At 45.8% G+C, this 23,089-nt stretch overlaps 1 protein-coding gene across 4 annotated transcripts; it reads left to right on the top strand.

The window, feature by feature from the left end:
• Nucleotides 1–3,240: 3,240 nt before the first annotated feature.
• On the top strand, nucleotides 3,241–18,229 carry LOC140208394 (uncharacterized). 4 transcript variants are annotated; one of them, XR_011888757.1, is made up of 3 exons: nucleotides 3,241–3,299; nucleotides 8,618–11,567; nucleotides 17,817–18,229. XR_011888757.1 is itself a non-coding variant. In XM_072277060.1 (3 exons), exon 3 carries the CDS (start codon nucleotides 9,034–9,036, stop codon nucleotides 10,657–10,659), a length of 1,626 nt encoding a protein of 541 aa, XP_072133161.1. In that variant the 5' UTR covers nucleotides 3,251–3,299; nucleotides 5,574–5,712; nucleotides 8,618–9,033; the 3' UTR covers nucleotides 10,660–14,566. The 4 variants fall into 4 exon arrangements, 3 of the variants coding, with proteins under 3 accessions (XP_072133159.1, XP_072133161.1, XP_072133160.1); XM_072277060.1 differs by lacking the exon at nucleotides 17,817–18,229 and adding an exon at nucleotides 5,574–5,712 and having other exon boundaries at nucleotides 3,251–3,299; nucleotides 8,618–14,566; XM_072277058.1 differs by lacking the exon at nucleotides 17,817–18,229 and having other exon boundaries at nucleotides 8,618–14,566.
• Nucleotides 18,230–23,089: the final 4,860 nt, after the last annotated feature.

Genomic DNA, 23,089 nt, shown 5'->3' with positions numbered 1-23,089 from the left:
CACTTTAGAAATGAACCAGCAGCAATAGACTACACCTGGAGTCTGGTTTTGATGTTAAAGCCACTATCTTTATTAGTATCTACTTATAATATAGAAACTTAAGCAAGATAAACAATAGTTAGCAGTGGTATGTGTACGTCTGTGTAAATATAACTCCCAAACTATTGAGCCCGGGGGAAACAAGGCTTGGAGTTTTGAGATGGTGAACTATGAAAGTTCAGTTCAACCACAGAGTAGTTGAGGAGAGAGAGAGAGATATTTGTAATCCAGGGTAAATGTCGAGAGAAGGCAATAATGTGAATTCCACAGTTTCCACGGTGGTAAAATGAAAGAACAGTCGCTGTAGATTTTATCCATCGTTGTTCCAAATCCACATACAAATTATCACCGAAAGTGACTTGTCACAAGGGGTATTGTCTTCAAGTGAATTACCACACCACACCCAGGAAAGGGTTAACACATAAGTGGTCTTCACAGGATACCCCAAATCCGATCCACTTCTATGGATCAAACGAGGTGACAACCACACATTCGATGTTCGCTGAATCGATAATTAACCCACCCTTGTGGGCACAGGAAAGTTCTCATCAGTGACCCTTGGCCACCAGTTCCTTTGTTTCGATCCTTCCATTTATCCTCCTTCATCTCTGTCTGACTCTGAGTGTCTGTGTCCTCAGTGAAAACTAAACAAGCTGCGAGCCATGACAAGCTGCAAGTCAGACTGATTTCCATTCTTAATCTCTCTCTCTCTCTTAAAATGACAGTCCACAGCAAACGAAACCTAGGGATTCACAACAATGGCCACTCCCCATTGTGAACTGACTGGTGTGCCAGTAGGTGGGATGACTGAGTGAATCCTTTCCCACATTCCGAGCAGGTGAACGGCTTCTCCCCAGTGTGAACTCGCTGATGACTCTGTAGGTTGGATGACCGAGTGAATCTCTTCCCACAGACTGTGCAGGTGAATGGCCTCTCCTCTGTGTGAACTGACTGGTGTGCCAGTAGTCCGGATAACCTAGTGAATCGCTTACCACATTCTGAGCAGGTGAACGGCTTCTCCCCAGTGTGAACTGGCTGATGACTCTGTAGGTTGGATGACTGAGTGAATCCCTTCCCACAGACTGAGCAGGTGAATGGCTTCTCCCCAGTGTGAACTCGCTGATGTACCAGTAGGGTGAATGAATCAGTGAATCTCTTCCCACATTCTGAGCAGGAAAAACGTGAACAGGAAATGGGATCACATGACTGGTGGAGGGTCTCCCATCTGAACCGGTGGCTCTGCTCCTCGCCCCTCACACGCTGCCCAACCCATCTGCCGCGTTTCCCACATCATTCCATATTTACACCGGCATGGACTAGAAGGGCCGAGATGGCCTGTTTCTGTGCTGTAATTGTTATGTGGTTATATGGAAACATGCTGAAAATATTGCAGAGTAAATCATTGTCCACCCACAACGAGAGGACGTGATAGATCCGGATCTCACTGACTTGTCTGAACGGGTGAAAGATGAAGCTACACGTACATGTAGAGCAGTGACCGGCAGATGATGCAGATCTGTGGAAAAACGTGAACAGGAAATGGGATCACGTGACTGGTGGAGGGTCTCCCACCTGAACTGGTGACTCTGCTCCTTGCCCCTCACACGCTGTCCGACCCATCCGCTGCATTTCCCACATTATTCCATATTTACACCAGATACATTTTCACTTTTTCCTCCATATCTTCCCTGTCTCTTTCCCTCCACCCCCAGGTCACAGAGTCACAGGCTCCAACACACAATTCAGACCCAAAACAGAAATGTGCAGGTTTTATTTAAATCCGTCCATGTGTATTTACATTAATTTCTATTCACATTCCTCCAGCTTCACTGGACAGGAACACTGAAACATCAAGTGAGAAACAGCAGGAGGTGGCCATTCAGCCCCTCTAACCATCAACAAGATGGTGGCTGCTCTTCCATCTCAGCCACATGTTTCTGCCCGATCCTCATTTCCTCGATCCCTTTGGTCTCCAGACATCTGCCGGCCTCTATTTTATGTGAAGACGATCACTGAGTCTTCACCACCCTCTGTGGTGGGGATTTACAGACGTTCACCACCCTCGGAATGGAGACATTTCCCCTCATCTCAGTCCCGGACAGTCCACCCCCTTTTTCAGAGACTGGGATCCCTGGTTCAGCCAGTAATGATGTTGTGCATTTCAATGTGTTCACCTCTCAGTCCTCGATTCTCTAAATGAAAGGGTTATCACATTTGATCTTTCTTCATATGATGACCCCACCATTCCAGGCATCAGTCTGGTGAATCTTCATTGCACTCTCTATAACAAATACTCTCTAACCTCTTTGTTAATCCTCCATGGAATTAATTTCCATCTTCTGCAGCCCCGTGTTGCCCCAACCACTCACCTCCCACCCCCGTCACTATTTCCACCTTCCCACCTCCCCCTCACCTGGATCCACCTCTCACTCCCCAGCTCTTGCCCCATCCCCACCCCTCACCTCTTTTCTCGGACTATTTCCCGTCCACTCTCAGTCCAGAGGGAGGGTCTCGGCCCGAAATGTTGACGGTCCATTTCCCTCCACAGATGCTGCCCGACCCACTGAGTTCCTCCGGCAGTTTGTTCTTTGGTCTGTGTGACCCGTGTTAGTGTGGGGAGCGGGATTTTACACCATATTCCCGGTACAGTCTCAACAAAACACAAATAATTGTCACTTTGCCCGGACCATCGGCCCCGCTTGCAGGGCAACAGTCTGCCGGTGTTTGCCCCTCAATGTGGTGAATCGCCACCACCGTGGGCTCAGACATTTCCACAGATGAGCCCCTCCTGTCCCCACCGGGACAAACATCCTGTCCGCCCCCTCTCTCACCGTCTTCATCCTCTCCCTCCCCGGGGAACCGGCATCAAACCGACGGGCCGAGCGGTCTCCTCCTACCTCTCAGCGACACATCAGACTCCGGCCGCAGGAGACGCTTCACAAACGCCCCAACTTCCCTCGGAGGGAAATGGAAATAAATCAGAAAGCGGACATTTACTTTGACGGTTGTCCCGCCGTGACGGAAAGTTCGGGAGACGGTGTCAGCGGGGGTAACGCCCTCTCGGCTAGTCGGCCTCCGCTATTGGTTGGAAGTAGTGATTGACATCGCTTCGTACCAATGGGAATAGCGCAGCGCGTGACTCCTCTGTTGACAGCGGTGGGGGAGGGGCTGGTCACGTGATCAGTAGCCCAGCCGTTAAACCGACCAAGCTCGAGCTCACCAGCGCGCGGGGCACAAAAGGCCCCGGATGATCGGTTGAGGTGAGAAGGGGTCTCCGGGTTGGGGGTCTCACCGGGCGGCGTTTTCAACACCGACTTCGGGTAGTTGCTGTGACTCCGGACTCCGTGACCCGCAATCCCGGGACAGTCCTGCTCTCTTCCCTCTCTCTCAGCCCCACCATCCGTACACGGGCCCCGGGGAGCTTCCGGCTGATGAGGGAATGGGAACCGATGGGTCTCTCAGACAGAGCTGAGCTCCAGCTGTCTAAATGCAAGGATCGGGAACTCGGAGAAAGGGAACAAAATCTTTTACATCAGCTGTTGTGAAAATCACCTTTGTTCTGCCTCCAGTCACAAACAAGAGAAAATCTGCAGATGCTGGAAATCCGAGCAACACACACAAATTGCTGGAGGAACTCAGCATTAGTACTCTTTTCCATAGATGCTGCCTGGCCTGCTGAGTTCCCCCAGCATTTTGTGTCTGTTGCTTGTTCCACCCCCTCTTGTTCTGGACTTTCTACCCGTGAGAACATGTTTTGTCCCACTCTCTCTGGGTACATAATGATATCAAACACCTTTGCCCTGGGCAACAAGTAGCTTTCACATCACAAATGTGCCAGACTCCAATGAGACAGACTACTGCCCTTCCCTTCATATTCATTGGCATTGCCATCACTGAGTTCACCACCGTCAGTCACCTGGGGGAGGGTTCAGGGGAAATATTTATGTACAATACAGAAACTGGTGTTACCTGTGTGTATTGTGGTGACGCAAAAGTTACTGGAGAATTAGGAAGTGGGAAGAAGTGGAGTGATATTTGAAAATCTGACTTTTTTAAGTGTCATTTAGCAAGCAAATGACACATGGACCGTGTGCAAAAGCTCTGACAAGAAAATCCATCATCACCTGTTACAGGCCTGCAACATAGGTTGTGTGAGAGTGTAGATGAACTTAAACAAACCCAGAGGAGATCAAAGTTCTTATAGACAGTGATTTGATAGCTGTTAAAATGAATACCTCTCTATATAAAATTCACTGTGCACATGTGGGAAAATTGCATAATACAAGCTTTATGTGCACACTGGTCATTACAAATTTGAGGGGAGATTGGTGGGAAGGTGGGAAGACCTCCAGTGTCCCTGATGCCATGACGTACAAGATGTGCATCCAGCTGCAGCTTGTAACCCTGCAGTTTAAGGAGTTGGAACTTGAAATGGATGAATTCTGGATCATCCAGGAGTCGGACGGGGTGATAGATATGACATGAAGAGAGGTGAGTTACACCCAAGGTGCAGGACACAGGAAACTGGGTGAGAGTCAGGAAGGGGAATGAGGTTAAATAGCCATCGCAGAGTACTATTGTGTCCATCCCGCACAACAACAGGTGGACCACTTTAGAAACTGTTGAGATTACCTGGCAGAGAAAAATCAAAGGGGTGATAGGGGATTCGTTAGTTAGAGGAACAGAACAAGAGGGGACTAATAATCCAGTGGTAAGGCTCGCTAGTGCTAGTGATGGGGGGAGGGGTGGTGTGGTTAAAATAAGTTGTAGGGGAAATGGGAGCCAGAATGACAGAACAGATAGTGGAGAGGGTGAATTGAATGGAATTGACTTTATTGCATACATCCTTCATATACATGAGGAGTAGAAATCTTTACATCTCCATCTAAATGTGCAATGTGTAATTTATAGTCATTTATAATAAATAGTTTGTACACAGGACAGTCAATATAACATAGAAATTGAATTGTATCAGCATGAATTAATCAGTCTGATGGCCTGGTAGAAGATGATGTCCCGGAGCCTGTTGGTCCCTTTGCTGTGGTACCGTTTCCTGGATGGTAGCAGCAGGAACAGTTTGTGGTTGTGGTGAATTGGGTCTCCAATATCCTTTGGGCCCCTTTTACACACCTGTCTCTGTAAATGTCCTGAATAGTGGGAAGTTCACATCTACAGATGCGCTGGCTGTCCGCACCACTCTCTGCAGGTTCCTGCGATTAAGGGAAGTACAGTTCCCATACCAGGCAGTGATGCAGCCAGTCAGGATGCTCTCAATTGTGTCATAGAAACATAGAAACATAGAAAATAGGTGCAGGAGTAGGCCATTCGGCCCTTCGAGCCTGCACCGCCATTTATTATGATCATGGCTGATCATCCAACTCAGAACACCGCCCCAGCCTTCCCTCCATACCCCCTGACCCCCGTAGCCACAAGGGCCATATCTAACTCCCTCTTAAATATAGCCAATGAACTGGCCTCAACTGTTTCCTGTGGCAGGGAATTCCACAGATTCACCACTCTCTGTGTCCCTGTAGAAAGACCTTCGGATTTTGGGCCCCATCCCCAGCTTCTTCAACTATCTGAGTTGAAAGAGGTGCTGCTGTGCTCTTTTTACAACACAGCCGGTATGTACAGACCATGTACATGAAAGATGGCAAATGGAGTTTAATGCTGGTAAGTGTGAGGTGCTACATTTTGGTAGGACTAATCAAAATAGGACATACATGGTAAATGGTAGGGCATTGAAGAATGCAGTAGAACAGAGGGATCTGGGAATAATGGTGCATCATTCCCTGAAGGTGGAATCTCATGTGGATAGGGTGGTGAAGAAAGCTTTTGGTATGCTGGCCTTCATAAATCAGAGCATTGAGTATAGGAGCTGGGATGTAATGTTAAAATTGTACAAGGCATTGGTAAGGCCAAATTTGGAGTATTGTGTACAGTTCTGGTCACCGAATAATAGGAAAGATGTCAACAAAATAGAGAGAGGACAGAGATTTACTAGAATGTTACCTGGGTTTCAGCACCTCAGTTACAGAGAAAGGTTGAACAAGTTGGGTCTTTATTTTTTTGGAGCGTAGAAGGTTGAGGGGGTCTTGACAGTGGAATTTAAAATTATGAGGGGGATAGATAGAGTTGACGTGTATAGGCTTTTTTCATTGAGAGTAGGTGAGATTCAAACAAGAGGACATGAGTTGAGTGTTAGGGGGCAGAAGTTTAGGGGTAACATGAGGAGAACTTCTTTACTCAGAGAGTGGTAGTTGTGTGGAATGAGCTTCCAGCAGAAGTGGTAGAGGCAGGCTCGATATTGTCATTTAAAGTAAAATTGGATAGCTATATGGACAGGAAAGGAATGGAGGGTTATGGGCTGAATGCAGGTTGGTGGGACTAGGTGAGAGTAAGCATTCAGCATGGACTAGAAGGGCTGAGATGGCCTGTTTCCATGCTGTAATTGTTATATGGTTATATGTGAGATCCTTGGTGATGTTTATGCTGAGGAACTTAAAGCTGTTCACCTTCTTAACCCCAGATCCATTAATGTCAATAGGGGTTAGCCTGTCTCCATTCCTCCTGTCGTCCACAATCAGCTCCTTTGTTTTTGTGACAATGAGAGAGAGTTTGTTTTCTTGACACCAGTCAGATGTTGTTCAGACCTCAGACAGAGTCAGCAATCAAATGGTTGAGCATGGTGCGATGAATGTGCTGAGCTGTGTGTATCACAATGCAAGAAGCATCGTAGGAAATCCAGATGAGCTCTTGGACAGGGAATTATGATATTGTAGCCATTATTGGGACTTGGTTGCACCAAACAGTCTGAGGGATTTAGAGGAACAAATTTGTAGAGAGATTGCAGACCATGACAAGGAACAAAAGTGTGATTTTAACTTTCCATATATTGACTGGGACTCCCATACTGTAAAAGGACTCAAGGGGGTAGAGTTTGTCAAATGTGCCCTTAATCAGTTTGTAGAATTCCTGACGTAGAAGTGTGCGATGAGCTGTTAGGAAATGTTCCAGGGCTGGTGACAGAAATTAGTGATCATAATGCAATGAGATTCAAAGTAACTACGGAAAACGAGAGGTGTGCACCACGGGTTGAGATTCTAAATTGGAGAAAGGTCTATTTTGATGGTATCAGAAAGGATCCGACAAGTGTGGTTTGGGACAGTCTGTTTTCTGGCAAAGGAGTACTTGGTAAGTGGGAGGCCTTCAGAAGTGAAAATTTGAGGGTGTCTAGTTTGTATATGCCTGTCAAGATAAAAGTTGAAAGGTAACTGGCACAGGGAACCTTGGATATTTTGTTCCTCCAAATGCGTCAGAATGTTGGGTGCTACCAAGGTTCATTAATGACTACAATATCAAAATTCCACCCCCGAGCTGATCCAACTTTTTTTTAGTTGTCTTCTGTGGTTTCTAAAAGCTTCCCAATAGTTTTTGCTTTTTTGTTTGCCCTCTCTTTGGCTTTTATGTTGGCTTTGTCTTCTCATTTCATCCACAGTTGTGTCCTCCTGCCTTTCCAATGCTTCCACTTCTTTGCGATGTATCTATCACTCAGCTCCCGAATTGCTCCCAGAAACTCCAGCCATTGCTGCTCCATTGTCACTCCTACCTTTTCCCTTCCAAACAAGTTTGGCCAGCTTCTCTGTCATAGAAACATGGAGAAGTTCAAACGGAAACAGACTATTTGGCCCATCTAGTCAATGCCGAAAAAAACTTTAAGCTGTCCAATGCAACTACCTGCACTGGGACCATCGCCCTCCATACCCCCACCATCCAGGACCCATCCAAACTTCTTCTAAATGGCGAAACCGAGCTCATATTCACTACTTGCGCTGACATCTCATTCCACACTCTCACGACCATTTCAGTAAAGAGCTTTTCCAAATGTTCCCGTTAAATTTTCACCTTCCCCACTTACCCATGACATCTGGTTGTCATCCCACCCAACCTCAGTGGAAAAAGCTGCTAGCATTTACCCTATCTATACCCTCATAATTTTGTATACTTCCAACAAATTCTCAAAGCAATGTATAATTTCCTTGTTTATGTTTAGAGCCTTTTTTAGGTGTATGAAATGATGAGGGGCATTGATCATGTGGGTAGCCAGAGGTTTTTTCCCAGGGCTGAAATGGCTAACACGAGGGGAGATAGTTTTAAGGTGCTTGGAAATAGATACCGAGGGGATGTCAGGGGTAAGTTTTTTACACAGAGAGTGGTGGGTGCGTGGAATGCACTGCCGGCTATTCGTGTGAGAGTGTTTCAGTTACTGTGGGGACAGGAACCCATGCAGCTCAGTGGGAACAGGGAATAATACCAGCGCAGAGAGTCAAACTGAGCTGGGTCACAGATCGGAGATGGCAGAGAGGTCCAATTCTTATAGAGACAGGAAGAGCATCAGAGAATTTGATGGTCATTCCAGGTAACAGCACTGTGCCCAGTTAGAAGATGATTTCTCTCTCTGACTTGGGTAACAGTGAAGTTGAACAGAGTGATGCCAGATCACACGTTGACAACTCAAGTGACCTCATCTGAGATATTGTCCGACACCCATTGATGGATTTTGTAAATATTTTTACAGGTTAAACATGACAAGGAATTTGTCTACTGGAATCTCGAACACAACATGCCAGTTTTGCTGTCTCTGTCCAGATAATTTAAGAAGAGGAGCAAGGGATTCACTCGATCATCCTTCCTACTCAGACTGTGAGGAGGGATTCACTCGGTCATCTGACCGACTGGCGCACCCATCATTTTACACAGTGGGGGGTGGAGGGAACCGATTCACTGAGCAAACAGTGGGAATGGATTCAGTCGGTCATTTTAACTGAAGGTACATCAGCAAGTTCACACCGGACAAGGCCATTCACCTGTTCTGTGTGTGAGAAGGGATTCAGTTGGTCATCCCACCTGTGGACACACCGGTCAGTTCACACTGGGCAGAGGCTGGTCATCTGCTGAATTTGTGGGGAAGGATTCACTCGGTCATCTGACCTAATGGCTCACCAGCGAGTTCATACTGGAGACCGGCCGTTCACCTGCTCAGACTGCGGGAAGGGATTCACTCGATTATCCCAACTGAAGGTACATCAGCGAGTTCACACTGGAGAGAGGCTGTTCACTTGCTCAGTGTGTGGGAAGGGATTCACTCGGTCATCCACCCTACTGACACATCAGTCAGTTCACACTGGGGAGAGGCCATTCACCTGCTCAAACTGTGGGAAGGGATTCATTTCCTCATCCCACCTGAAGGTACATCGGCGAGTTCACACTGGGGAGAGGCCATTCAGCTGCTCAAACTGTGGGAAGGGATTCACTTCCTCATCCCAACTGAAGGAACATCAGCGAGTTCACACTGGGGAGCGGCCGTTCATCTGCACGAACTGTGGGAAGGGATTCACTCGATCATCCAGTCTGAAGGTACATCAGCAAGTTCACACTGGGGAGAGGCTGTTCACCTGCTCAAACTGCGGGAAGGGATTCAGTCAGTCATCTGAACTGAAGGTACATCGGCAAGTTCACACTGGAGAGAGGCCGTTCACTTGCTCAGTGTGTGGGAAGGGATTCACTCAGTCAGCCAACCTACTGTCACATCAGTTAGTTCACACTGGGGAGAGACCGTTCACCTGCTCAAACTGTGGGAAGGGATTCACTTCCTCATCCCAACTGAAGGTACATCGGCGAGTTCACACTGGGGAGAAACCGTTCATCTGCTCGGACTGTGGGAAGGGATTCACTCAGTCATCTCAACTGAAGGTACATCGGCGAGTTCACACTGGGGAGAGGCCGTTCATCTGCTCGGACTGTGGGAAGGGATTCTCTCAATCATCCAAACTGAAGGTACATCAGCGAGTTCACACTGGGGAGAGGCCGTTCACCTGCTCTGACTGTGGGAAGGGATTTACTCGATCATCCCAACTGAAGATACATCAGCGAGTTCACACTGGAGGGAGGCCATTCACCTGCTCAGACTGTGGGAGGCGATTCACTCGGTCATCCTTCCTACTGACACATCAGTCAGTTCACACTGGGGAGAGGCCATTCACCTGCTTGGACTGTGGGAAGGGATTCACTTGCTCATCCCACCTGAAGGTACATCAGCGAGTTCACACTGGGGAGAGGCCATTCACCTGCTCGGACTGTGGGGAGGGATTCACTTGCTCATCGCAACTGAAGATACATCAGCGAGTTCACACTGGGGAGAAGCCATTCACCTGCTCAGACTGTGGGAAGGGATTCACTCGGTCATCCCCCCTAATGACACACCAGCGAGTTCACAGTGGGGAGCGGCCATTCACCTGCTCAGTCTGTGGGAAGGGATTCATTCAGTTATCTCAACTGAAGATACATCAGCGAGTTCACACTGGAGAGAGGCCATTCACCTGCTCAGAGTGTGGAAAGGGATTCACTTCGTCCTCTCAACTACTGGGCCACCAGCGAGTTCACACTGGAGAGAGGCCATTCACCTGCTCAGTGTGTGGGAAGGGATTCACTCGGTTGTCTCATCTTCAGAGACACCAGCGTGTTCACACAGGGGAGAGGTCGTTCACCTGCTCAGTGTGTGGGAAGAGATTCAGTCGGTCATCCAGCCTACAGAGACACCAGCAAGTTCACACTGGGTAGAGGCTGATCACCTGCTCGGACTTTGGGAAGAGATTCTCTCAGCCATCGCCACCAAATGTCCATCATTGAGTTCACACTGGGGAGAGGCCGTTCACCTGCTGGGAATGTGTGAAGCAATTCGCTCAGTCATCTAACCTTATGTAACTCTCGTTTCAGCTAGCAGCTTAATATAGGGGGTGATTGCCCCCCAGCCTGGCCAAATTTAAGAAAGATCATTTAGGTGGATGCTGCACGATGTGTCCCCTGTTACAAATCAGTACCCCAAAATAACAAACGATACATAATATGCGATTAAACGATTGGGCTTTGTAGTTCTTTCTTTGACTATAGGGCGAGTAAAAAAAAATAATGAAGAAGAAAAAGAGCCCACTCTGTCCATTCATGTCTTCTCATCTCTCCCCAGCAAAATACAGTGAAAATCTCTCTTCCAGACTCACAAGAAAGAACAACATTTCTCTCATTGGATAGCCCTGCACTCCAAAACCCTGTTATCTCTAGTCATAACCTAAACATTACTGCTACAGAGAAACCATTACCTCAGCAGTGATACATTGCAGAGAGGCCATTCCATTAGCAGTGAAACCTTACAGCATGTTACACTTGTGATACCCTACCGGGTTCACACTGAGGAGAAAGTTTTAATAAGCTGCATGCTGGATATTTGTCCATCACCGTTGCTGAGTGCAATTTCGAGAGTGACTGTCGGTGCTGAACTCTGCAATTATTGCTGCTGCTCACCACACCCAGTCTGCACCCTGGTCACTGGGCATGGGAGCAGTTTCCTCTGCTGCATATTCACCTTTAATGGGACTGGAGTGGAGAGCGGCCAGTGAAGGAGTGGAGCTTTGAGGCTTTGGCTCGAGATGTTTCGGCGAGCAGCGGCAGAGGATGAGCTTGCTCCCAGTAAGGTAAGGCTGGGTATGTTCCTTTAATTATTTTGATTAACTTAGGAGTTGGTAATGCAGGCAGTAGATAGGGCAGTCCAGTGCTCCGATTGTAGGATGTGGGAAGTGAGGGACAGCACAATTGTCTCTGATGACTAAACCTCAGGGATCTGTACTGGGTCCAATGTTGTTTGTCATATATATTAATGATCTGGATGATGGGGTGGTAAATTGGATTAGTAAGTATGCAGACGATACTAAGATAGGTGGAGTTGTGGATCATGAAGAAGGTTTTCAAAGCTTGCAGAGAGATTTAGACCACTTAGAAGAGTGGGCTGAAAGATGGCTGATGGAGTTTAATGCTGATAAATGTGAGGTGCTACATTTTGGTGGGGCTAATCAAAATAGGACATACATGGTAAATGGTTGGGCATTGAAGAATGCTGTAGAACAGAAGGATCTGGGAATAATGGTGCATAGTTCCCTGAAGGTGGAGTCTCATGTGGATAGGGTGGTGAAGAAAGCTTTTGGTATGCTGACCTTTATAAATCAGAGCATTTAGTACAGGAGTTGGGATGTAATGTTGAAACTGTATGAGGCATTGGTAAGGCCAAATTTGGAGTATTGTGTACAGTTCTGGTCACCAAATTATAGGAAAGATGTCAATAACATTGAGAGAGTACAGAGGAGATTTACTAAAATGTTGCCTGGGTTTCATCTCCTAAGTTACAGAGAAAGGTTGCATAAGTTAGGTCTTTATTCTTTGGAGCGTAGAAGGTTGATGGGGGACTTGATAGAGGTATTTAAAATTATGAGGGGGATAGATAGAGTTGTCATGGATAGGCTTCTTGAGAGTGGGGGAGGTTCAAACAAGAGGACATGAGATGAGAGTTAAAGGGTAAAAGTTTAGGGGTAACATGAGGGGAACTTCTTTACTCAGAGAGTGGTAGCTGTGTGGAACGAGCTTCCAGCAGAAGTGGTTGAGGCAAGTTCGATGTTGTCGTTTAAAGTTAAATTGGATAGATATATGGACAGGAAAGGAATGGAGGGTTGTGGGCTGAGTGCAGGTTGGTGGGACTAAGTGAGAGTAAGAGTTCGGCATGGACTAGAAGGGCCGAGATGGTGCCTGTTTCCGTGCTGTAATTGTTATATGGTTATATGGTTAAACCTGCAAGAGGTGCATCCAGCTACAGGTCTTGTCAATCCGAGTTAGGGAGCTGGAGCTGGATGAACTTCGGACCATTCGGGGGGCGGAGGCAGTAATAGACTGGAGTTGCAGGGAGACAGTCAGGAGACAGGTAACTGGGTGACTGTCAGGAGAGGGAAGGGGAATAGACAGAAAGAGCAGAGCACCCCTAGTGGCCGTTCCCATCAACAATAAGCGTACCATTTTGGATACTGTTGGTGGGGACAACCTGCCATGGACAAGTTGTAGTGGTTGTGTGTCTGGCACCGAGACTGAACTCTCAGCTCAGAAAGGAAGGAGGGAAAAGAGAAGAGCAGTAGTGATAGGGGATTTGATAGTAAAGGGGACAGATAAGTGGTTCTGTGGGAAAGATCGAGAATCCCGGATGGTCTGTTGCCTCCCTGGTGCCAGGGTCCACGATATCTCGGATGGAGTTCTCGGTATTCTCAGGAGAGAGGGTGAGCAGCCAGATGTGGTGGTCCATGTGGAGACCAATGACATAGATAGGAGTAGGGATCAGGTCCTGAAGAAGGAATATAGGGAGTTAGGGGAAAAAGTTAAAAAGCAGGACCTCAAGGGTGGTAATCTCAGGATTGCTGCCTGTGCCACGAGACAGAGAGGGTAGGAATTGGAAGTCATGGCAGTTGAATGTGTGGCTGAAGAGTTGGTGCAGGGGGCAGGGGTTCAGATTTCTGGATCATTGGGATCTCTTCTGGGGAAGGTCTGACCTGTACAACAAGGACGGGCTGCACCTGAACTGGAAAGGAACCAATATCCTGGTGGGCAGGTTTGCTGGAGCTGTTGGGGAGGGTTTAAACTAGTTTGTCAGGGGGGTGGGAATCAGAATGTGAGTGCAGAGATGAGGGTAGAAGGAGAAGGGCATGATGCTGTGTGTTCTGAGTTGGTGAGGAAGGACAGGCAGGGGACAAAACATACATGTAGCCAGTTTGAGGGGTTGAAGTGTGTCTATTTCAACGCTGGGAGTATTAGGAATAAAGGGGATGAACTTAGAGCATGGATCAGTACATGGAACTACGATGTTGTGGCCATTGCTGAAACTTGGCTGGAGGAAGGGCAGGATTGGCTGATGCAGGTACCGGGGTTTAGGTGTTTTAAAGGAATAGGATGGGAGGTAGAAAAGGGGGAGGGAGTAACATTACTGGTCAGGGATAGTATCACGGCTGTAGAAAGGGAGGATGCTGCAGAGGGAGTGTCCACTGAGTCGGTGTGGGTGGAAGTCAAAAATAGGAAGGGATCAATCACTGTGCCGGGAGTGGTCTATAGGCCCCCAAATAGCCCTCGGGACATCAAGAAGCAGATAAGCAGGCAGATTTTAGAATGGTGCAGGAAATACAGGGTTGTAGTTATGGGTGATTTCAACTTCCCTCATATTGACTGGCACCTCCTGACTGCAAGGGGGATAGATGGGGCTGAATTTGTCAGGGGTGTTCAAGAAGGATTCCTGACACAGTATGTGGACCGTTCGACGAGAGGAGAGGCCATACTGGATCTAGTTCTGGGTAATGAACCTGGTCAGGTGGCAGACATCTTGGTGGGGGAGCATTTTGGTGAGAGTGACCACAACTCACTTAGCCTCAGCATAGCTATGGAAAAGGATAAAAACAGACAAAATGGGAAAGTGCTTAACTGGAGAAGGGCTAACTATGAATGGATGAGGCAGGAACTAGTGAGAGTAAATTGGAAACAGGTGTTGAAAGGTGAAAGCACAGAAGTAATGTGGAGGAAGTTTAGGGACAACTTGTGCTGGGTTCAGGATAGGTTTGTCCCACTGAGGCAAGGAAAAAATGGTCGGAAAAGGGAACCGTGGCTGACGAAACACGCGAGGCAACTCGTCAAGCGGAAGAAGGAAGCAGATGTTAGATATAAGAAGCAGTCAGAGCCCTGTTGGCCGCTTTTCGATTGCTCCTACCCTGTTTACTTAATTGTCTCTACCAGTCTTTTTTTTTGAAACCTTATTATAAAACTTCAATACTGCTTTACTGTGGCTGGGAAAAGAACCAAAGTGTTTGCAAAAGAAAGAGAAACAGAAGATGAATCCGCAGTCACTTTGGATTCAATCAGTGACTTCCTTAAACGGCAAAAGTAGGAATTCTGTGAAGAGTTTCAACAGCTTAACAGCAAATTGGATACAATTCAGTGAACTTTATTTGAGCATGAGAACCAAATTCAGGAGAATACTGTGAAGCTGAGGACGTTGAAGATACAATTAAACTCTGCAAAGAGTTATCTTTATCCAATGATAAAATGCTGAGAAGGATCATCAGTCTCGAAAATAAAAATAGGAGAAATAACTTGCGAATCCTGGGTCTTGAAAAATCAATTGAAGGAGCTGAGCCTACGAAGTTTTTTTGCAAACTTTCTGAAGCAGCTTTTTCCTGCTTTATTCACTTCCGAGCCGAAGCTCGATGGAGCTTTTTGCTCTCTGGCTTTGAAGCCATTGTCCTTGGCAGTGAAACCCAGATCGGTCAGACTAGCCTTTCATGAATTTCGTATTAAGAACCTTTTAATTCGCCATACCCGGAGACAAGGAATGATCGATTTCCAAAATTACAAGGTTAGATTTGTGGAAGACTATTCACCTGAAGTTTTGGCTGATCGCATGAAATATAAAGAAGTTATGTCGGAATTTTATGATAAAGGGTATAAACCATCTCTTCAGTTCCCCGCACGTCTGAGTATTGTTTTGAAGAACGGATTGCGAAAAAGAATAAATTCAGTTGAAGATGCAAAGGAGTTTCTGAAGGATGAATTCTAAAACTGTTATACTTATTTGATCAAGTTTTTTTCTTCTGTTAATATGAATTTGAAATAAGGTTACGTTTTGGCTGTTCATATATTGTCTTTTGTTATATATTTTTTGATACTACTTTATTTTATCCCTTTTTGAGGCTTTATTTTAATACAGCTTTCTTTGAATTTGTTTAAAGTGATCCTTTCATATTTTCGAATACTGAGTTATTTTGCTTTTTATGTTGTGTCTTGGTAGGGACATAATGACCTTGCAGGACTGGAGTTTTTTTTCTATCAGCTGGATTTTTTGGGGCCGGTACTTAGTTCTTAGCTCACTGACTGTCTATTGGTCAGCTTTCTCGCTTTGGGTAGGGGAGGGGGTAGGGCCTATTTCTCTCTGGGAGCTGTGTTGGGTTGAATATATGATTGTTTGTTTGAATACCTTACTTTACGGTTTGCTTTCTAGTTTTAATAACTTATGGCCAGATCTTTTAATTACATGTTGATTGGTATTTAAAATGGTTCGAAATATTAACCTGTTTAGTTTGAATGTGAAAGGGTGAATCACCCCACCAAAAGGAATAAAGTGTTTGCTTATATTAAAAAAATGAAAGCACCCATTATTTTTTTTTTACAAGAAACACACATACGCAGCTGTGATACCTTACGTTTTTTTTTTACTGGGTGGAAGGGTATGCAATTCTACTCTTCGTTTAACGCAAAATCACGTGGAGTTTCGATTTTTGTAGATACTACAGTTTCCTTTATTCAGCATAACGTTGTTTCGGACCCTAATGCTCGATTTGTTATTGTATCAGGGAGTTCAGACAGTAAGTTGATTGTTTTTGCTCATGTTTATGACCCCAGCGTAGATGATCCAGGATTTTTTGAACGTCTATTTTCATATTTGCCAGATTTGTGTACCTACTCCCTTGTGATGGGAGGAGATTTTAACTGCTGGTTAGATCCAGTATTTGATCGCTCATTTGTTAAACCAGCCACACTTAATAAATCAGCTTTGTTTATCCAATCTTTTCTAACTAAATGTGGTATAGTTGATGCTTGGCAGTTTCTGCATCTGACGGACAGGGAGTATTCTTTTTTCTCTCATGTCTATCATTCTTATACCGGGATTGACTTTATTTTTATTGATAGTCAAATGATTCCATTAGTTCGATCAATTGAATATAAAGAGATTGCTATCTCTGACCACTCTCCTGTAATTCTATCTTTAAATCTTCCTGGTACTATCCCCATGAGTAGATTTTGGCGATTTAATTCAACTCTGTTATCCGATGAGGATTTTTAAAAAAAATTATGGAGAATCAAATTACTCTTTATTTTTGAAGAAAATACGTTGGAAGAGGCGTCTAGCCTGATTATATGGGATACTTTTAAAGCATACATCCGGTGTCAAATTATTTCTTATACTGCAAACATCATTAGAAAAGCTAACAAAGAAAGAAATGAATTAGCCAATCAGTTAAAGCAACTGGAACATAAATATGCTTCTGTACCTGATCCTGAAACATATAAGAGACGTATTGAAACTAAAACTAAATATGATCTTCTTTTAACATATCCAATTGAAAGCCAACTTTTAAAAGATAGAAGTCAACTTCATATTCACGGAGATAAAACTGGTAAGCTACTGGCTAATCAATTGAAGCCATTTTCAGCCAAGCGGCAAATTAAAGAAATACATAAAATTAATGGGGACATGACAACTGACCACCTTGAAATTAATGAACTTTTAGAGAATTTTATTCTAAATTGTATAGATCTGACTCTGTTAATGATAATATTGCAATGAATAATTTTTTAGATCAATTAAATATTCCTAATCTTTCGTTAGATGATCGTAGGCAATTGGATCAACCTATTTCCCAGGATGAAATTGCTCAGGCTATTTGAGAATTGCATTCTGGGAAATCCCCAGGACCCGGTGGATTCTCTGGAGAATTTTATTAGGCTTTTTCCTCCTTGCTTATACCACATTTATGTTCTACCCTTACAGGAAGGAAGACAACCAGAGTCTTTTTACGGAGCTTCCATTTTGCTCATTCTCAAAAAGAATATGAATCCTACTAAATGCTCTTTGTATAGACCTATCTCTTTACTCAATTTTGATACTAAAATTTTATCTAAAGTGCTGGCTTGAAGATATATCTTGCACATGCACCAGTCGTGCATGCAGCCTGGTACAGCCAATCCGATCTATTCTTCTTACTTTTTAATTTCCGTTATTTTTTGTATTTTTTTTCTCACGGTAACACGTCGAAGCTGCACGCTACCTAACATGCTGGTAGAGAGAGTTTTCTTTGGGTTTTCTTTAGCACTGGAAATGGTTACATCCCGACACGCTGGACAGAAGCAAGGTCGCATTGTATATTTCACGGACCAGCAAACACCGTCCGGCTCAGCGAACAGAGCGATGGACACCCCAGCTGAAATCCGGAGGAAAACACACAGAGGGGGATCACAAAGCCGAGGAAAAAGGACCGGGTCGAGACAACAGAGACTTTTGGAGAAGAGGAGTTCGGTGGGTAATACCGTTCCGGCTGACCGGAAGTGCACTGAGAGCGGTAAGCGCAAAGGAGTTGGGTGCTTACTGATCTGGCTAACAACGGATAGTGCAATCCGGGGTATATTATGATCGAGGAACGTGTTTGCAGACTGGATATTGAACTTTTTACTGTTGGACTTTGGCCACATTCCACCGTGATACAGCACTTGGCAGCACGGGAGGTCGTTCCTGCCTGTGGCCATCGAACATGCAGCTCCTCCCGTGGAGGGTCAGACACCCTGAGCCGATAGACTGGTCCTGGACTTATTTTCCATCTGGCACAGTTTGCATTTTGGTGTTTGATTGTTGTGGTTTTTTGTATTGCTATATTTACGCTCAATTCTTGGTTGGTGCAGCTGTAACGAAACCAAATTTCCCTCGGGATTAATAAAGTATATCTATCTATCTATATCTATATTGATAGGATGCAAAACTGGGCTGAGAAGAGGCAAATGGTGTTCAACCCAGATAAGTGTGAGCTGGTTCATTGTATTAGGTCAAAGATGATGGCAGAATATAGCATTAATGGTAAGACTTGGCAGTGCGGAGGATCAGAGTCAAGTCAAGGCACTGTATATTGTCATTTCCACCATAACTGCTGGTACCGTACACAGTAAAAACGAGACAATGTTTTTCAGGACCATGGTGCTACATGAACAATACAAAAATTACACTGAACTACGTAAAAAAACACAAAATTACACGAGACTCCAGACCTACTGAGGACTGCATAAGGTGCACAAAACAGTGCAGGCATTACAATAAATAATAAACAAGACAGTAGGTTGGTGTCAGTCCAGGGTCTGGGTGTTAGTGTGGGGAGCGGGATTTTACACCATATTCCCGGTACAGTCTCAACAAAACACAAATAATTGTCACTTTGCCCGGACCATTGGCCCCGCTTGCAGGGCAACAGTCTGCCGGTGTTTGCCCCCCAATGTGGTGAATCGCCACCACCGTGGGCTCAGACATTTCCACAGATGAGCCCCTCCTGTCCCCACCGGGACAAACATCCTGTCCGCCCCCTCTCTCACCGTCTTCATCCTCTCCCTCCCCGGGGAACCGGCATCAAACCGACGGGCCGAGCGGTCTCCTCCTACCTCTCAGCGACACATCAGACTCCGGCCGCAGGAGACGCTTCACAAACGCCCCAACTTCCCTCGGAGGGAAATGGAAATAAATCAGAAAGCGGACATTTACTTTGACGGTTGTCCCGCCGTGACGGAAAGTTCGGGAGACGGAGTCAGCGGGGGTAACGCCCTCTCGGCTGGCCTGCCTCCGCTATTGGCTGGAATCAGTGATTGACATCGCTTCGCACCAATGGGAATAGCACAGCGCGTGACTCCTCTGTTGACAGCGGTGGGGGGAGCTGGTCACGTGATTAGTAGCCCGGCCGTTAAACCGACCAAGCTCGAGCTCACCAGCGCGCGGGGCACAAAAGGTCCCGGATGATCGGTTGAGGTGAGAAGGGATCTCCGGGTTGGGGGTCTCACCGGGCGGCGTTTTCAACACCGACTTCGGGTAGTTGCTGTGACTCCGGACTCCGTGACCCGCAATCCCGGGACAGTCCTGCTCTCTTCCCTCTCTCTCAGCCCCACCATCCGTACACGGGCCCCGGGGAGCTTCCGGCTGATGAGGGAATGGGAACCGATGGGTCTCTCAGACAGAGCTGAGCTCCAGCTGTCTAAATGCAAGGATCGGGAACTCGGAGAAAGGGAACAAAATCTTTTACATCAGCTGTTGTGAAAATCACCTTTGTTCTGCCTCCAGTCACAAACAAGAGAAAATCTGCAGATGCTGGAAATCCGAGCAACACACACAAATTGCTGGAGGAACTCAGCATTAGTACTCTTTTCCATAGATGCTGCCTGGCCTGCTGAGTTCCCCCAGCATTTTGTGTCTGTTGCTGGTTCCACCCCCTCTTGTTCTGGACTTTTCTACCCGTGAGAACATGTTTTGTCCCACTCTCTCTGGGTACATAATGATATCAAACACCTTTGTCCTGGGCAACAAGTAGCTTTCACATCACAAATGTGCCAGACTCCAATGAGACAGACTACTGCCCTTCCCTTCATATTCATTGGCATTGCCATCACTGAGTTCACCACCGTCAGTCACCTGGGGGAGGGTTCAGGGGAAATATTTATATACAATACAGAAACTGGAGTTACTTGTGTGTATTGTGGTGATGTAAAAGTTGCTGGAGAATTTGCAAGTGGGAAGGAGTGTTATTTAGAAATCTGACATTTTAAGTGTCATTTAGCAAGCAAACCACATATGGACGGTGTGCAAAAGCTCTGGCGAGAAAATCCTTCATTACCTGTTACAGGCCTGCTACAAAGGTTGTGTGAGAGTGCAGATGAACTTAATCAAACCCAGAAGAGATCAAAGTTCTTACAGACAGTGATTTGATAGCTGTTAAAATGAATACCTCTCTATATAAAATTCACTGTGCACGTGTGGGAAAATTGCATAATACAAGCTTTATGTGCACACTGGTCATTACAAATTTGAGGGGAGATTGGTGGGAAGGTGGGGAGACCTCTGGTGTCCCTGATGCCCTCATGTACAAGATGTACAAGATTGAGGAGGGATCTGATTGAAACGTATATAATCCTAAAGGGATTGGACAGGCTAGATGCAGGAAGATTGTTCCCGATGTTGGGGAAGTCCACAACGAGGGGTCACATTTGGAGGATAAAGGGGAAGCCTTTTAGGACTGAGATTAGGAAAAACTTCTTCACACAGAGAGTGGTGAATCTGTGGAATTCTCTGCCACAGGAAACTGTTGAGGCCAGTTCATTGGCTATATTTAAGAGGGAGTTAGATGTGGCCCTTGTGGCTACGGGGGTCAGGGGGTATGGAGGGAAGGCTGGTGCAGGGTTCTGAGTTGGATGATCAGCCATGATCATACTGAATGGCGGTGCAGGCTCGAAGCGCCGAATGGCTACTCCTGCACCTATTTTGTATGTTTCTATGTGCATCCAGCTACAGCTTGTAACCCTGCACTTTAAGGAGTTGAAACTTGAAATGGATGAATTCTGGATCATCCAGGAGTTGGAGAGGGTGATAGATATGACATGAAGAGAGGTGAGTTATACCCAAGGTGCAGGACACAGGAAACTGGATGAGAGTCAGGAAGGGGAATGAGGTTAAATAGCCATCGCAGAGTACTCTTGTGTCCATCCCACACAACAGGTGGAACCACTTTAGAAACTGTTGAGATTACCTGGCAGAGAAAAGTCAAAGGGGATTTGTTAGTTAGGGGAACAGAACAAGAGGGGTCTAACATCCTAGTGGTGAGGCTCGCTAGTGCTAGTGATGGGGGGAGGGGTGGTGTGGTTAAAATAAGTTGTAGGGGGAATGGGAGCCAGAATGACAGAACAGATAGTGGAGAGGGTGAATTGAATGGAATTGACTTTATTACATACATCCTTCATATACATGAGGAGTAGAAATCTTTACATCTCCATCTAAATGTGCAAAGTGTAATTCATAGTAATTTATAACAGATAGTTTATACATAGGACAGTCAATATAACATAGTTTACAATTGTATCAGCATGAATTAATCAGTCTGATGGCCTGGTGGAAGATGATGTCCCAGAGCCTGTTGGTCCTTTTGCTGTGGTACCATTTCCTGGATGGTAACAGCAGGAACAGTTTGTGGTTGTGGTGAATTAGGTCCCCAATATCCTTTGGCCCCTTTTCACACACCTGTCTCTGTAAATGTCCTGAATAGTGGGAAGTTCCCATCTACAGATGCGCTGGGCTGTCCGCACCACTCTCTGCAGGTTCCTGTGATTAAGGGAAGTACAGTTCCCATACCAGGCAGTGATGCAGCTGGTCAGGATGCTCTCAATTGTGTGTCCCTGTAGAAGGACCTTTGGATTTTGGGCCCCATCCCCAACTTCTTCAACCATCTGAGGTGAAAGAGGTGCTGCTGTGCTCTTTTCACAACACAGCCGGTATGTACAGACCATGTACATGAAAGATGGCAAATGGAGTTTAATGCTGGTAAGTGTGAGGTGCTACATTTTGGTAGGACTAATCAAAATAGGACATACATGGTAAATGGTAGGGCATTGAAGAATGCAGTAGAACAGAGGGATCTGGGAGTAATGGTGCATCATTCCCTGAAGGTGGAATCTCATGTGGATAGGGTGGTGAAGAAAGCTTTTGGTGTGCTGGCCTTTATAAATCAGAGTATTGAGTATAGGAGTTGGGATGTAATGTTAAAATTGTACAAGGCATTGGTAAGGCCAGATTTGGAGTATTGTGTACAGTTCTGGTCACCGAGTTACAGGAAAGATGTCAACAAAATAGAGAGAGGACAGAGATTTACTAGAATGTTACCTGGGTTTCAGCACCTCAGTTACAGAGAAAGGTTGAACAAGTCGTGTCTTTATTTTTTGGAGCGTAGAGGTTGAGGGGGGACTTGACAGAGGCATTTAAAATTATGAGGGGGATAGATAGAGTTGACGTGTATAGCTTTTTCCATTGAGAGTAAGTGAGATTCAAACAAGACATGAGTTGAGAGTTAGGGGGCAGAAGTTTAGGGGTAACATGAGAGGAACTTCTTTACTCAGAGAGTGGTAGCTGTGTAGAATGAGCTTCCAGCAGAAGTGGTTGAGGCAGGCTCGATATTGTCATTTAAAGTAAAATTGGATAGCTATATGGACAGGAAAGGAATGGAGGGTTATGGGCTGAGTGCAGGTTGGTGGGACTAGGTGAGAGTAAGCATTCAGCACGGATTAGAAGGGCCAAGATGGCCTGTTTCCATGCTGTAATTGTTATATGGTTACATGTGAGATCCTTGGTGATGTTTATACTGAGGTACTTAAAGCTGTTCACCTTCTTAACCCCCAGATCCATTGATGTCAATAGGGGTTAGCCTGTCTCCATTCCTCCTGCCGTCCACAATCAGCTCTTTTGTTTTTGTGACAAAGAGGGAGAGTTTGTTTTCTTGACACCAGTCAGATGTTGTTCAGACCTCAGACAGAGTCAGCAATCAAATGGTTGAGCATGGTGCGATGAATGTGC

This window comes from Mobula birostris, chromosome 13 (assembly GCF_030028105.1).
Source record: "Mobula birostris isolate sMobBir1 chromosome 13, sMobBir1.hap1, whole genome shotgun sequence".
NCBI classification, from domain to species: Eukaryota; Metazoa; Chordata; class Chondrichthyes; order Myliobatiformes; family Myliobatidae; genus Mobula; species Mobula birostris.
The sequence above is the reverse complement of the archived record's forward strand: the minus strand, read 5'-3'. Positions and strand labels throughout refer to the sequence as shown.